At 40.8% G+C, this 13,379-nt stretch overlaps 1 protein-coding gene across 1 annotated transcript in view; it reads left to right on the top strand.

Annotated features, from left to right (window-relative positions):
• adgrv1 (adhesion G protein-coupled receptor V1) overlaps positions 1–13,379 on the top strand; it is a 385,526-nt gene that overhangs the window by 123,830 nt on the left and 248,317 nt on the right. The window contains exons 38-43 of the mRNA XM_078397039.1: positions 1,437–1,600; positions 5,453–5,546; positions 6,255–6,333; positions 9,271–9,409; positions 10,357–10,498; positions 11,144–11,406. Of these exons, the coding sequence (XP_078253165.1) occupies positions 1,437–1,600; positions 5,453–5,546; positions 6,255–6,333; positions 9,271–9,409; positions 10,357–10,498; positions 11,144–11,406 (881 nt within the window). The remainder of the gene's footprint in view (positions 1–1,436; positions 1,601–5,452; positions 5,547–6,254; positions 6,334–9,270; positions 9,410–10,356; positions 10,499–11,143; positions 11,407–13,379) is intronic.

Raw genomic sequence — 13,379 nt, 5'->3', positions numbered from 1 at the left:
TATTCTCACTGTTGACAATAAACCCATCAAAAATCCAAATAATTGATTATTTGGTTCCTGTAAATCACAAAAAAATCATGCAGCACAATAGAATAACACAATGTATTTACATAAATTCTTGCTACTTTCTTTGCCATTATTTTACATCAAACATAAAACGTAGAATAGTGCAACACAGGAACAGGCAAGAGGTACATAAGTTTGAAAATGCACACCTCCAGATTCAGGGACAGTTTCTTCCCGGCTGTGATCAGGCAACTGAACAATCCTATCACCAACTAGAGAGCGATGTTGACCTGCCATCTATCTCCTTGGAGACCCTCGGACAATCTTTAATCGGAATTTACTGTACTTCATCTTGCACTAAACGTCATTCCCTTTATCCTGTATCTACACTGTGGATGGCTTGATTGTAAGCATGTATCATCTTTCCACTGACTGGATAGCATGCAACAAAAAAGCTTTTCACTGTATACGTGACAATAAACTAAACTAAACAAAATTAAACTCTAAGTGAGCAGTTTAACTGCGACACCATCAGCGTCTCTGTACTTGTTTACTTTCATGCACAATGATCGTGTGCTTCCCAACCTTTCCCTTTTGACCCAAGACAATTCTGTGGGACCAAAGAATAAAGTACATTGCTTAGAAATTCATCCTTAGTCATGGTATTCTATAACTACTTTTGTGCATTGTACTCGAAATCATTCCATTACCATCAATTGTATAAAATTCTGCGTCCAAACATAGCAAATGCCACGTTCCCAGAAGGTATTGAGGAATGGAGGATATTGTCTGACATATTTAGTGCTATTGTACATGAATGCATTTTTAAGGCCTTGTGTCGATAAAGAAAAGATTAGGAATTCCTTTCTGAGATCTAAAGGCATCAACAATAGACAATAGACAATAGGTGCAGGAGTAGGCCATTCGGCCCTTCGAGCCAGCACCACCATTCAATGTGATCATGGCTGATCATTCTCAATCAGTACCCCGTTCCTGCTTTCTCCCCATACCCCCTGACTCCGCTATCCTTAAGAGCTCTATCTAGCTCTCTCTTGAATGTATTCAGAGAATTGGCCTCCACTGCCCTCTGAGGCGGAGAATTCCACAGATTCACAACTCTCTGACTGAAAAAGTTTTTCCTCATCTCTGTTCTAAATTGCTTACCCCTTATTCTTAAACTGTGGCCCCTGGTTCTGGACTCCCCCAACATTGGGAACATGTTTCCTGCCTCTAACGTGTCCAATCCCTTAATAATCTTATACGTTTCGATAAGATCCCCTCTCATCCTTCTAAATTCCAGTGTATACCAAGGCAACCATCAATTTTCTCAATGTCAATTTGCATTATTGTGGTGGAATATTTCTTCATCTGTCCGATTGCAATTTCAATGACTGTTTCTCCTTCATTGCATGTTTTCTCTTGTTCCGCAGGCGTGATTAACATCACATATGAGACAGTTCGAGGGTCGTTGCTACCTCCCAATCTAGCTGAGGAGACCCTGGCTGAACCTGGTCTTGATTTTCTGCTTGTGACTGGTTTTGTTATTATGGAAGAAGGGAAAGTCACCACAACCATAATTGTTGCCATTTTAGAGGTGAATCAAAACTCTTGCTTAACATTTTGTAATTTATACTCTAAGTGAGCAGTTTAACTGCGACACCATCAGCGTCTCTGTACTTGTTTCTTTTTAATTATTCATGGACGCTACTGGTAATGTGAGCACTTATTGTCTGCCTGGATTATGTATCTGAATTAAAAGGCAGTGCGTGATTAGAAATGCACGCAAGTTTGTCCAAGAACGTTTCAGTCATGCATGTGTATTCCTCCGAAATCTGGCAAATTTAAAATCTATAGCCCAGCTGCAGGAACTCCACCTCAAAGATTAGATTCCCTGCTATATTATGTTCCACAAAAGGAAATGCTCACATTGAAATTATTCAGTGTGATAATAGCCTCAAAATTGTCCTCCGAATACTGTCCTCGCATTTCTTCAAAACTGATGATGGAATAAATACACTTATTTCAACCGTTCAAAAATGGAGCAAATGGAAATCATAGAGTCAAATAGCATCAAAACAGGCCTTCAGCCCAAACTAGTCCATGCCAACTAAGATGCCCCATCAAAGCTAGAACCATTTGCCTACATTTGGTCCAAATCCCTCGAAACGTTTCCTATCCATGTTCCTGTCCAAGTGTTTTTAAATGTCATTTATTGTTTTAAATGTCTTTTAAATATTGTTATTGAAACATACTGTTTTAATAATTTGCCGGAAAGCTATACAGTACGGCAACCGGCCCTATGACCCAACTTGGCTGCTGTGTTGTTAGGGAAGTATTAAAATAGTTTATGGTTTAAGGTGAAGGGGGAATGATTTAATTCCCCCTTCACCTTAAACCATTGACTCTATTTTTATACTTCCCTAACCCGAAGAAGAAACTGTAAATCTGTATATTTCTATTAGGTCACTCGTTAGCTTCTTAAGCTCCAGAGAAATAGGATCTAGCTTATCCAGCCTCTCCTTATAACTCTAATCTTCCAGACCTGATAATAGCCATACAAATCTCCTCTGCACTCTTTCCAATTTAATGACAAACTTCCTATTGGAGGGCAACCAGAACTATATACAGTGCTGAAAATATGGCTTTAACAATGATTTCTACAGTTGTAACATGACATTCCAACTTCTGTACTCAAAACTGTGACCAATGAAAGCAAGCGTGCCAAACACTTATTCACTATCTATCTACCTTTCACTTTCATGGAACAGTGTGTCTGCATCCCATGATCTTTAGTACAACACTCCCCAGTGTCCTCCATTTGCAATGTAATTTGTACCTCGGTTTGTCAAATGAAAATAAAATACCTAGCATTTATCTGAATTAAATTCCACCTGCCTTTCCTCGGCCCAATTAGGTCACAAGATCATAAGTGATAGGAGAAGAATTAGGCCATTTTTCCCATCAAGTCTACGTCATTTAATCATGGCTAATCTATCTCTCCCTCCTAACCCCATTCTTCTGCCCTCTCCCCATAACCTCTGACACCCATACTAATCAAGAATCTGTCTATCTCTGCCTCAAACATATCCATTGACTTGGCCTCCACAGCCTTCTGTGAATTGATCGGGATCCCGTTGTAATCTGAGACAACCTCCATCACTGTCCGCTGTACTACTAATCTTAGAGTCATCTGCAAACTTGCTCATCATGGGCGGCACGGTAGCGCAGCGGTAGAGTTGCTGCTTTACAGCGAATGCAGCGCCGGAGACTCAGGTTCGATCCTGACTACGGGTGCTGCACTGTAAGGAGTTTGTACGTTCTCCCCGTGACCTGCGTGGGTTTTCTCCGAGATCTTCGGTTTCCTCCCACACTCCAAAGACGTACAGGTATGTAGGTTAATTGGCTGGGTAAATGTAAAAATTGTCCCTAGTGGGTGTAGGATAGTGTTAATGTACGGGGATCGCTGGGCGGCACGGACTTGGTGGGCCGAAAAGGCCTGTTTCCGGCTGTATATATATGATATGATATGTCATCTATATTCACACCTAAATTGTTAATATAAATAATGAAGAACAGTGGACCCAGCACCAATCCCTGTGGTTCAGCACTCTTTACAGGCCTCCAGTCTGAAAAACAACCCTCAATCACCAACCTCTGTCTCCTACCTTCAAGACATGTTTGAATCTATTGGCTAGCTTGTCCTAGATCCTAATTGTATTTATGTGTTGACATTACTGGCAGTAGTTTTGTTGGCCAATTACTGGTTATTTACCTTTTGAAGGTATTGATGTGATAATATACCAAATAATGATATGAAATACCATTCACAGCGGCTTTGAGATTTTTGTTTCTGCTTTTGATCCTCTGGTTAGATATTCGAAGGATACAAAAGCATGGATGAAGAGGAACGTGGAAATAGTAATTTGGCCAGTCCCATTCTGTCAGTGTTCACCTTGCAGCTACTGAGACTTGTGTATCAGTAAAATAAAACAGAAAAAAATAAACCTCCGAAAAATATACAGGGTACAATACTAGGAAATAATTCTAAAACTCTTTCAAACAAATAATTTCAAAAAGACAGTGCTGATTCTAAACGATCCAAAACAATATTTAAGCCCATATTTATTTTGACCAGATTTATTTTGAAATCTTTTGCGAAAAATTAAACAGGTTCCTGGATGCAGCAGTATCTCGACATGGAAACTAATCTGTGACCACCCTTCTGTGACGCCTTCAGTCTGAAGAAGGGTCTCGACCCGAAACGTCACCCATTCCCCTCTCCTGAGATGCTGCCTGACCTGCAGAGTTACTCCAGCATTTTGTGAATAAATACCTTCGATTTATACCAGTATCTGCAGTTATTGTCTTATGTACCCTTCTGTGACTGATAGGCCACTTAGATCCTTAAACACTTCCAGTGAGTCTATACAATCCACTGTAATGGTAAAAAGTTGACTCCCTTAAAAGGATTGCTTGAAAAAAGTTTTCCTTGTCTCTTGGGCTAGAAGTATAAAATTACATTACCCACTGATTTTCTCACGAACTCTTGAAGCTTCAGCTGCAACCAAAGACTTGCCGTTTTCCAGTTGGAAGGTGGCCTTCTCGGCATCTTGTTGAGTTAGAAGGAGTGACCAAGTTGCCCTGAATAGATTGCTGTGGGATAGATATTTGGACAGTAAAATACATTTAGATAGGTAGATGGATTGGATAGGCAATGTGGAACATGGGCAAAATAAGGGAAAGGAGACCAGCTTAGATGGGGCATTTTTGTCAGCATGGACGAGTTGGGCCGAACGGCCTATTTCTCTGCCATATGACTAAGACTCTGAGTCTAGTGTGTCACATTACTGACTTTGAACAGTCATAGACCAGAGCAAACAACGGGAGAGAATTCATCATAGACTGAGTAGCATCAATCCTGCTGGAAGAAATACTTTGTAGAACTCCTCAAAGTGGGGAAGGAAGTGACACTGAGAATCTTGGGGCCATATGTTGAGTGAACGCAGAAGGCCTGTGCAAGCAGTGGAAGTCGCACATCGCCACACAAACAACACCACTATCTGCCTGCCTCGTCAGCCATCTCCTACCTCACCTGTGGAAGAGGATCTGCGGTTCCCACATTGACTTCATTAGCTGACTTGTTTCCAGATGATGCTTGTTATGGAAAATCATGACACAAAACGATGTTCTAGGAATGCAACCCTTTCACCCCCACCACGGTATTGTGGGGTTTGCCTTTATTGACTTGTGCTCTTTCAATATTTCGAAGCATCTCAATTTCAGTCAAAAAACTATAATCTCCCAGTTATTATATAAAATCGCTGGGGCGATGTCACTCAGAATTTTTGTTCCATTTTCTTATTTTATAAGTACATATTTCATTATACATCAAACTTTAGAAGAGATGTTTGGTTGCTTTTGTTGTAAGGACATGTGTATTTTGCAGGACGATATTCCCGAATTGCAGGAGCTCTTCCTTGTGAATCTTACATCTGTGAAGCTCATCCAATCTGATTCAAGCCTTTTCCCTCCTCGATTGGGTGTGTATCCTCTGTTTACATGCTTCTATTGTTAATCGCTTAATATTGTTTTTATTGAAATACTTACTTTGTGATCCTCTTTCTTTCTCCTCGGGCTATTAAATCAACCTCGCATCTTATTCTGAATGATTTTATTTTTCTGTTTATGCTTTAGATTTGTTCTCAATGTTCCCATCACTTGTCTCTTTGAATTGGATTCAATCTGTCAACATGTGATGTGTTCAACATGTGTTCCCTTCTCTATAATATATGCTATTTGTTAGTAAATTTGATGCTCTGTATTTTAATGCAGGTTTTTTAAAAATAGTAAATTGTCCTCTTATCTTCCTATCAGAATGTACCTTCTTACTATTTCCTGATCTAAATTAGTCCACCACTTAGCTCAAATTTGTTCTTGTCCTTTCAAATCATGCTGTGTCCAATCTCATCTCCCATTTTTCCTTACCAGTTATTTCCTGTACCTATCTGTACTGTACTATTGTCTATTTCCTGTACTGTTGTCTATTGATATGGGGAGAAGGCAGGCACGGGTTACTGATTGTGGATGATCAGCCATGATCACAATGAATGGCGGTGCTGGCTCAAAGGGCCAAATGGCCTCCTCCTGCACCTATTTTCTATGTTTCTATCAAATAGTTTCCTTTTCCTTGTATATTTTCCACACTTTTCTTAGCTTTTGGATTTCACAGCTTTGATTTTAATTTCCAGATGCAGCAGGTCAGGTTTCTCAGATAACAATCGATGCAAATGATGGTGTAATGGGAATCATTCAATGGCAAAATATTAAGTAAGTGTTTAACCAAGAACAATGTCATATTCCACCCTCATTAAGATTATTTGTACTTGCATTCATTACTAAACATTTATTTGGTGTCCTTGAAAAAGATCCCATCTCTGCTCCACATAACACATAACCTTTCAGATTCCAATCTCCTTAATGGCTTATTCATAATATAATACTAATTCATAAAGGTGAACAGTTTTATTTGTAGAATTGAGATCACATTCTGAAAATTTAGTTAAATCCACAGTTGCATTGGAACTAAATGCAGTTATTTGGACACTATTTTAAACAAAAGACGGAAAAAGTGAACTGAGTTGGTACACATCATTATCTGTTCCAGTGACTGGATTTTACAATTTAAAACCACTCAGCCGTTGCCTGTTTAATTCCAAAAGCAAACACAAAATTTAATTAGAACCATTTTACTGTAGCTGTATTGGTCCAGTTAAATTATTTAAATTCATTACGTTAGCAATACAGAGACGGTATGAGGAAACAGATGAGCTCCTGTGTGACTGTTTAGTGTCAGTGGACTGGTCCACATCCACATTCAAAGACTCGGCAGCCACCCTCTGATTTATTCCAGACTTCATCAGTAATTGTGTAGAGGACTGCGTGCTGAAGAAGAACTATATATTGGTGGGACCAGGCGTAGGCTCGGTGATCGTTTTGCAAAATACCTCCACTCAGTCTGCCTAGACCTACATGATCTCCAGGTTGCAAAACATTTTAACTCCCCCTCCCATTCCCATACTGACCTTTCTGTCCTATTGTCTATTGACCCTAAATGTCACCAATTCCTTCTGTCCAGAGATGCTGCCTGTCCCGCTGAGTTACTCCATATATCTCTATATAATATATAGATCTATATATCTATAGATATATGATAGGAAAATAACTGCAGATGCTGGTACAAATCGAAGGTATCGCAAAATGCTGGAGTAACTCAGCGGGTCAGGCAGCATCATAGGAGAGAAGGAATGGGTGACGTTTCGGGTTGGGTCTAAAGAAGGGTCTCAATAGACAATAGACAATAGACAATAGGTGCAGGAGTAGGCCATACAGCCCTTCGAGCCAGCACCACCATTCAATGCGATCATGGCTGATCACTCTCAATCAGTACCCCGTTCCTGCCTTCTCCCCATACCCCCTCACTCCGCTATCCTTAAGAGCTCTATCCAGCTCTCTCTTGAAAGCATCCAACGAACTGGCCTCCACTGCCTTCTGAGGCAGAGAATTCCACACCTTCACCACTCACTGACTGAAAAAGTTCTTCCTCATCTCCGTTCTAATGTCTCGATGTCTCGACCCGAAACATCACCCATTCCTTCTTTCCTGAGATGCTGCCTGACCTGCTGAGTTACTCCAGCATTTTGTGATACCTTGGATATCAATGTATCTATGGATCTATCACAATCTATCTTGTGATAGATTGTATCCATCACAAAAGATAGATTTTGTGTTTGTCTTTGGTGTAAACCAGCATCTGCAGTTCCTTCCTACATAAGTCAATCTGTGTGTCTTCCTTAACTGGAAATCACTGATGAACTAGGAGATCCATTACCTGAAGTGCAGGTCCGAGGCATTCAATTTGGGTAACTGTGACCTGTGCAGGAAATCTAGTTACCATCTTTGCAAAGCCATCACCAAGAGACAATATCAAACCACGCACAGGATCCAGACTAACCGCAAAGCCACCTGATGATTACGCCAAGGCTTGCATACTATAATGGGCTACAAAGCAAAGTCAGGCAGGAATCGCTGACAACAACACATCCCTCCCTGGTGAGCTCAATGCATTCTATGCTCATATTGAACAGACATTCAATGAAATGCAGTCACCCACCCTAAAAGTCCTGGGTGCACTTGTACCCATAGTCACGGTCGCAGATATTAGATTGGCCTTCCGAAGAGGAGTTGGACCAACAGAGGTCATGGCCGCCGAGAGGAGTCGAACAGATCAGCAACAGTCTGCCTTGGCCGACGGGAGGCTGAAATACTGGCCCGTACAGTCGGCCATGTAAGTCGGCTATGGGAATGGATCCGCCGGTTCAGGCCGGGCGGAGTTCCAGAACACCGGTCGCAGGGGACAAATTCGACCCACTGGTCAGGGCTTTGGGAGGTTTGAGGAACAACTTTTTCACCCAGAGAATTGTGAATCTGTGGAATTCTCTGCCACAGAAGGTGGTGGTGGCCAATTCACTGGATGTTTTCAAGAGAGAGTTAGGATATCGTTTTTAAGGCTAATGGAATCAAGGGATATGAGGGGAAAGCAGGAACAGTGTACTGATTTAGGATGGTCAGCCATGATCATATTGAATGGCAATGCTGGCTCGAAGGGCCGAATGGCCAATTCCTGCACCTATTGTCTATGTTTCTAAGTTTTATTGGAGAGGTCGGCTATGGGAACAGATTCGCCTGCTCCGTCTGGCTGGATTTCCAGAGCCTCGGTCGCAGGGGGAAAATTTGATCAGAAGTCCGACTGCAAAAGTCCCAATGAGTTCGAGATGGACTACCTCACCCGGCCTCGGCACTGCATTTTCGATAGGGCTTCCGGGGGTATTTCAAGTGGGCTCTTGTCTGAATTAAGGGAGACGCCGGACCATCAGTTGCCAGAAAATAGCTGGTGGACCTGTACCATCAGATTCGAGATCAGCTGCTTTTGTGCTCTCATCAGAACCTTGAGCAGACCTCATAAATGCTGACCATGAATTCCTGATCTCCCGTCCACCTTGTTTAGTTTTTTGTTTTGTTTTAGAGATACAGTGCGGAGAAAACCACGCAGGTCATGGGGAGAACGTACAAACTCATAGGATCAAACCTGGATCCACTGGTGCTGTAAGGCAGCAGCTTTACTGCTGCACCACCTTGTATGTTGTGATTTCTCGGTGCCGGCATGAAAACAAAGTTTGAAACAGTTTTCTATTCCTTTTCTCCAAGTTTTGAGGTGAATGAAACCACAGAGAATCTCACCTTGGTGATATATCGAGATAGAGGCACATATGGGAATGTATCACTATTTTACTATCCCCAGAATCTAAAAGCGCAACTTGGATTGGATTTCAATGTACAACCAATGGTGAGTTGTAATTTTAAAATACATTTTCAATCTGATGGATATGAATAGTTCACTTTCCAATATTTTAGTGTACTTTTGCAGGAAGGAACTGCAGATGCTTGTTTAAACCGAAGATAGATACAAAAAGCTGGAGTAACTCAGCTGGTCAGACATACAGAAGGGTCTCGACCCGAAATGTCATCTATTCCTTTTCTGCAGGGATGCTGCCTGACCGGCTGAGTTACTCCAGCATTTTCTGTCTATTTTAGTGTCCCTGTTCTTTTATGCACCGGCTGAATTTGCAGTGGTCAGGAGCATTGGGGATGCAGAGTAAGAGAAAATACATAGGTATTTTGATTCAGTTCGTTCATGCCAACCAAATTGCCCAGTCAGTTCCACTTACCCATGCCTAACCAATATCCCTCCAACATATACTTTATAAAGCATACTGTTTGGTTGCAACACACTTTGGTTTGGAACAGCTCTGACAAAACCACAAGAAATGGCTGGGATTTGTAGATGTAGCCCAATCCATTACACAGACAGAGTCCCCATCATTGACTCCATCTACACTTCATGCTGCCTTAATCAGAGTTGTCCCATTCCAGTCATTCCTCCTCCTCCCTGCTCCCATCAGGAAAAAGGTACAGAAGCTTGAATTTTAGTTGAGTTACATCCCAATAAGATTATTTCTTAATTACTTAGCATCCAGACTCTGAAATTCATCACTGTTTCTTCACATTGACCATTGCTAAATCCTGGAATTCCCGAATGAACACCACTGAGAGAGTAGTGAGGGGATTCTTGGAGTTGATAAGATGTACGTAATAAAAGTTGACTCGAGCACCATATGTCAGCCCGTACATGGATGCCTCTATGATCTGAACATTTCATTTGGTTTGTCTTGGGATACTGTAAGCCACATTGAATTTGTGTGGTATGTTGTTTTTTTTATCTTGACTTTGTAGATCATTTATTTTAATGATGGAGAGAGATACAAAAATGTGGAGGTTGAAATCTATGATGATGATACTCCAGAAGGGAATGAGGATTTCCAGATAATCCTCGCTAACACCTCTTTAGGATTAGAACTAGGAGAAAGAATCACAGGTAACATTTTTTTTTACTACGTGTAGAGACTGCAGTTTTGTTTTTTTGGATATGTCAAGATTTAATGTTCGTAAGTGATAGCAGAATTAGGCAATTCGGCCCATCAAGTCTACTCCGCCATTCAATCATGGCTGATCTCTCTCTCCCTCTCAACCGCATTTTCCTGCCTTCTCCACATAACCCTTAACACCTGTATTAATAGGTGCAATAGCTGTTCTATACTATAATACTGTACTGTACCATACTAATAGCTATGCTATAAACAGGTGCATCTGGATTATAATTTACTTTGCAGTTGGTAGAATAAACAGACAGGTTTTTATATGACCTGAAAATAAGAAAGATCTGTAACCTGCAGAGTTATGAAGGTTTGATCAGATCATAAGCTCTTTTTGAATCAGCACAGATACGGTGGGATGTATGATCTCGCGTGTTGTAATATATTTCTAGTTCAGTGATTTCTTTAAATTAAAAAACACTTTTTTACAGTTTGTCCAATCATATGGGAAGTTACACAGAAAAATGATTTGGTAGATGGGGTTTGCTGAAACATCTTCATATCCTTGAATGTTATGGCAAAACATTTTGAGGACGATTGCTTAATCCATCTGGGCTTCTACTTATAGAATGTTATTGTTATTACAGCCACAGTGACCATCTCTGCCAATGATGATGGACATGGGATTCTGTTGTTTAACAACACTGAGCACTTTTTCCTTAAGGAACCAAGTGCCCCTGGTGCATCAGAGAGCATCGCAGCACTGCACATTATACGAAACCCACCTCAAGGAACATTTGGACAAGTTTCTGTTCAATATACAGTCACAAGTATGAATGGATCTGATCCTTTGTTGGACCTCACACCTGCACAAGGTGTTATTATACTAGAAGATGGTGTAAAGCAGAAGGTAAATCACTTGAAATATTTAAAATATTTTTGGCTACAGTATTAAAATACTGTACGTGTTTGAAAGAACTGCAGATACTGGTTTAAATTGAAGGTAGACACAAAATGCTGGAGTAACTCAGCGGGACAGGCAGCATCTCTGGAGAGACGGAATGGGTGACGTTTCGGGTCGAGACCCTTCTTCAGACTCAAATAATATAAAATAGGAGGTGTAGGTTTGAAATGATTTATGGAAGGGTTAGAGGGTAAATGAGAAAAATATATTCTGGATAACATTGCTATTCTCAACATAAATGCTTGCAGTGCTATTCGACAGTAAAATTAAACGGGTGAGAAATCAAACTCAACATAGAGCTCTGATCTAAACTCAATTTTGTGAGAACTGTATATTTGCAATATATTATTTGAAGCATGGATTGCTGGTTGTAGTTCTGGGGCAGGTGAGTCAAGTGAAACAAATGCCGTTGAGAGGCCATTCATTCAATATTGATCACATTATAAGATATTGATAGAGATAAGATAGTTATACAATCATACAGCGAGGAAACAACCCCTTTGGTCCGACTTGTCCACACCGACCAACATGATCCCACTGCACTAGTCCCACCTGCCTGCATTTAGTAACCTTTTTCCTATAATAGGGTGACCAATACTGAACACACTAAATGTGGCCTCACCATGTCTTGTACAACTGTAACATGACCTCCCAACTTCTATACTCAATACTCGGACTGATAAAGGCCAATGTACGGAAAGCCTTCTTGACCATCCTATCTACCTGTGATGCCACTTTCAAGGATTAATTCTGGAAAAGAACGTGAAGCAATCTAGAGCATAATTACTCATTTGCAGGGGGATAACTCAAATTTCACTGTACCTTAATTGGTACATGTGACAATAAACTGACCTTGAAACCTTGACCTTGAAACCTTGATCATTTTAGCAGCTTGAAAATGGGACTTGGAAATTAAAGATTGGTAGGCAAAACTATAATTGAAAGAAGGACAGCATTTGAAGAGAAAATAATTCTGCCACAGCCTGCCTACATTTTCATGGTGAGAATGACAAGGAGACTAAAGTCCGATCTCCCTTCATGACAAAGGTTGGAGAATAAGATGAAGCTGAAGAAGGATTTACGACAAATGTCAGATTGACAGCACATGAAAGAACCTGGCAAAAAATGGAAAAATCAGAGGAAGTGAAAATTTAAATTAAAGCTGTGAAGAGTTTAGTTTATTGTCATATGTACCGAGGTACAGTGAAAATATTTTGTTACTTGCTAACCAGTGAGTGGAAAAAATGATGTATGATTGCAATGGAGCAATCCACAGTCTACATGATAAAGGGAATAACATGACTAATGTTTAGTGCAAGATAAAGTCCAGCAAATTCCGATCAACGATAGTCCAAGGGTCTCCAATGAGGTAGATAGTAACTCAGGATTGCTCTCTAGTTGTGGTAGGATGGTTCAGTTGCCCGATAACAGCTGGGAAGAAACTGTCCCTGAATCTGGACGTATGCGTATATACACTTCTCTGCCTCTTGCCTGATGGTGTTAAAGTAAACAAGCAACTAATGCACTGGCATTTGGAAGCATGAGAGGGGATCATATAGAAACATATAAAATTCTTAAGGGATTGGACAGGCTAGATGCAGGAAAAAAATTCTGATGTTGGGGGGAGTCCAGAACCAGGGGTCACAGTTTATGAATAAGTGGTAGGCCATTTAGGACTGAGATGAGGAAAAACTTTTTCACCCAGAGAGTTGTGAATCTGTGGAATTCTCTGCCACAGAAGGCAGTAGAGGCCAATTCACTGGATGTATTCAAGAGAGAGTTAGATATTGCTCTTAGTGCTAACGGAATCAAGAGATATGCGGAGAAAGCAGGAACGGGGTACTGAATTTGGATGATCAGCCATGATCATATTGAATGGCTGTGCTGGCTCGAAGGGCCGAATGGCCTACTCCTGAACC

The sequence above is a fragment of the Rhinoraja longicauda genome, chromosome 3 (assembly GCF_053455715.1).
Source record: "Rhinoraja longicauda isolate Sanriku21f chromosome 3, sRhiLon1.1, whole genome shotgun sequence".
In the NCBI taxonomy this organism is placed as follows: domain Eukaryota; kingdom Metazoa; phylum Chordata; class Chondrichthyes; order Rajiformes; family Arhynchobatidae; genus Rhinoraja; species Rhinoraja longicauda.
The sequence above is the reverse complement of the archived record's forward strand: the minus strand, read 5'-3'. Positions and strand labels throughout refer to the sequence as shown.